Here is a 2251-nt window from a genome sequence, read left to right as displayed (position 1 = left end):
TGTAAATGAATTTACTTATAACAACAACAACAAAAAAATAGGTAAGAGCAAACTTTGCCAGTTTAGTAAATACTCACAACTGGCCGTTCTCTGTGAAAAGGATACTTACCACGTTGGTGGTATTTGGGGAGGCTCCATGATGCATTAGCTGTGATACGATATTTACATGCCCCATGAAGGCAGCAACATGGATTGGGGTAAGGCCCGACTGGGGATAGAAGAGGGAAATGTTGGTTTGTAGTCTTATCATAAAAAGGGTTTCTCTGCCTGCCTGCCCAACCGCCGCCTACCATCCACCCACCCACCCATCCATCCACCCACCCATCCACCCACCCATCCATCCACCCATCCATCCATCCCCCAGTGGGTGCTCCCTGGCCTGACATCCCTGGGCCGTGGACTGTGTGTGTGAATCCAGATCAGTTTCAGCCCCACCTGGTTGGGTGCTGTTCCTTCTCCCTAAACCACCTGCGCTGAAGATTCTTCTCTACACCAGGTATTGGGGAAATACGAATGGAGTCAAACATGGCCCCTGGCATTGGACAGTTACGTTGCCTCAGGGAGACCAGCCAAGTGGGGAGGGGCCCGGAGACCCCCGGGGCAGGACAAGGGCAGGGCAGGGGTGCCAGCCTGCAAGCCGTACCTTCAGTTTTGTTGAGGAAGGTGCCAGGGGGGCAGTCAAGACACTCAAAGCAGCAGGGGTGGATGCCCACAGACTTCTTCTTTTGCCCAGGTTGGCAGTCCTTGGAACACGTGGACACGGGGACCTGGAGGGAGGAGGGCATGAGACACTAAGCCCTCTTCCCCTCCCTCCGAGGGACTCCCCACCCTCCCCCGCCAGCAGGATGCTCAGGGGCGGGAAGCCTGGCCCCTGTCTGCAGGGAGGGGAAGGGGTGCTGGGGTCTCCATTAGAACTGGACGTTTGTAGGGACGCTTGCCTGCCCAAGACCTCACTGCACCCCCCCTCCCCCCAACTGTGCAGACAGACGCTTGGAGGCTGCTGAGAGGACAGGATGTGACTCTGGGGCTGCTGGCAGCCACCTAGTCTCCAGGGCAGAGAACACGCCCAGGAAGAACCTGAGAGCTGGAGAGTGAGACCCTGGATCCATCCAAGCCCGAAGCCTCACTTCTATCCCTAGAGGTTTCAGTGATGCGAGGCAATAAATTAACATTTCATTACATCACTTTTGGTCACTTACAACAAAGAGTCTGAGAACCCCTGCCTGCAGGGAGGGGCAGGTGAACAAGAACAGGCAGGCAGGGACCATGACTATTGTTTTTGTTGCTGTATTTCTAGAACCTAGAAGGATATCGGGCACAGAGGAGGCCTCTAACGATTGCTTATTAAGGGAAGGAATTACAAGTAGGGGAACAGTGAGAGCAGTGGGGGAGGGGAGGGGAGGGGCGTGGAATGACCTGGGTGGGAAGAAGGCATATCGGGGCCTGGCTGGGAGGGAGATGCACAGGCAGAGGGTGGACAGCCTTCTGAGGCTCGTCCCTGGGACACTAACAATGGAGGGGAGGTGGGAGGCAGCCATGGTTCTTGAGTGTGGAAAGGGCTGGATTAGATCCGGGTTGTATAAAAATCATTCTGATGATCGATGTTCCGAGAGTGCACAGAAGGGCCAAGAGCCCAGACAAGGCGGGGGGGGTGGGGTGGAGGGGAGGACAGCAGAACCACTCAACCCCGGCCCCTCAGAGGTCCCCTGTCTTCTGTCCCCCCTGCAGCCCCCCCATAGTGCCTCTAACCTCTGACATCACAGTGACAGCCAATGGTAAATAAAGCCTAACTCCTACCCAGATAAACATGGAATCTCCTGCTAAAGATTTCTTTACCTCAGTTCCTTTTAACCAACACGTCATGCCTGGCCTTCAGCAGAACCATGGCAAGGCACGCTACAGGACAGAAACAATTCACAGTCTAAAGAGAAACAAGCACCAGGATGAGGCTCAGTGATGTCCAAGATTTGGGAATTATCAGGCCAGGAATGTGAAGTAACTATGATGAACAGGCTGAGACTCTGACTGAAAAGTGGGCAACACACAAGGACAGATGGGTAATGGAAGCAGAGAAGTGAAAACTTAAGAAAGAGTCAAAAGGAGATGCTAGGAATTTAAAACAACAGCGTAGTAACAGAAGTGAAGAATGCCTCTGATGAGCTCACCGTAGGCTTATAGCCAAGGAAAGAACCAGTGAGCTTGAAGATATTTCAGTAAAAACCTCCTCAACTGAAAAGTAAAAGAGAAAAAA

General features: G+C 53.0%; 1 protein-coding gene across 1 annotated transcript in view; it reads right to left on the bottom strand.

The window, feature by feature from the left end:
* The window catches only part of TAS1R2 (taste 1 receptor member 2), a 16955-nt gene that overhangs the window by 2823 nt on the left and 11881 nt on the right, over positions 1 to 2251 (bottom strand). The window contains exon 5 of the mRNA XM_006766653.2: positions 644 to 767. Coding sequence (XP_006766716.1) covers positions 644 to 767 — 124 coding nt within the window. The remainder of the gene's footprint in view (positions 1 to 643; positions 768 to 2251) is intronic.

The sequence above is a fragment of the Myotis davidii genome, unplaced genomic scaffold, assembly GCF_000327345.1.
Source record: "Myotis davidii unplaced genomic scaffold, ASM32734v1 scaffold299, whole genome shotgun sequence".
NCBI lineage: Eukaryota > Metazoa > Chordata > Mammalia > Chiroptera > Vespertilionidae > Myotis > Myotis davidii.
Note: the sequence above shows the minus strand (reverse complement) of the source record. Positions and strands in the feature narration are given on the sequence as shown.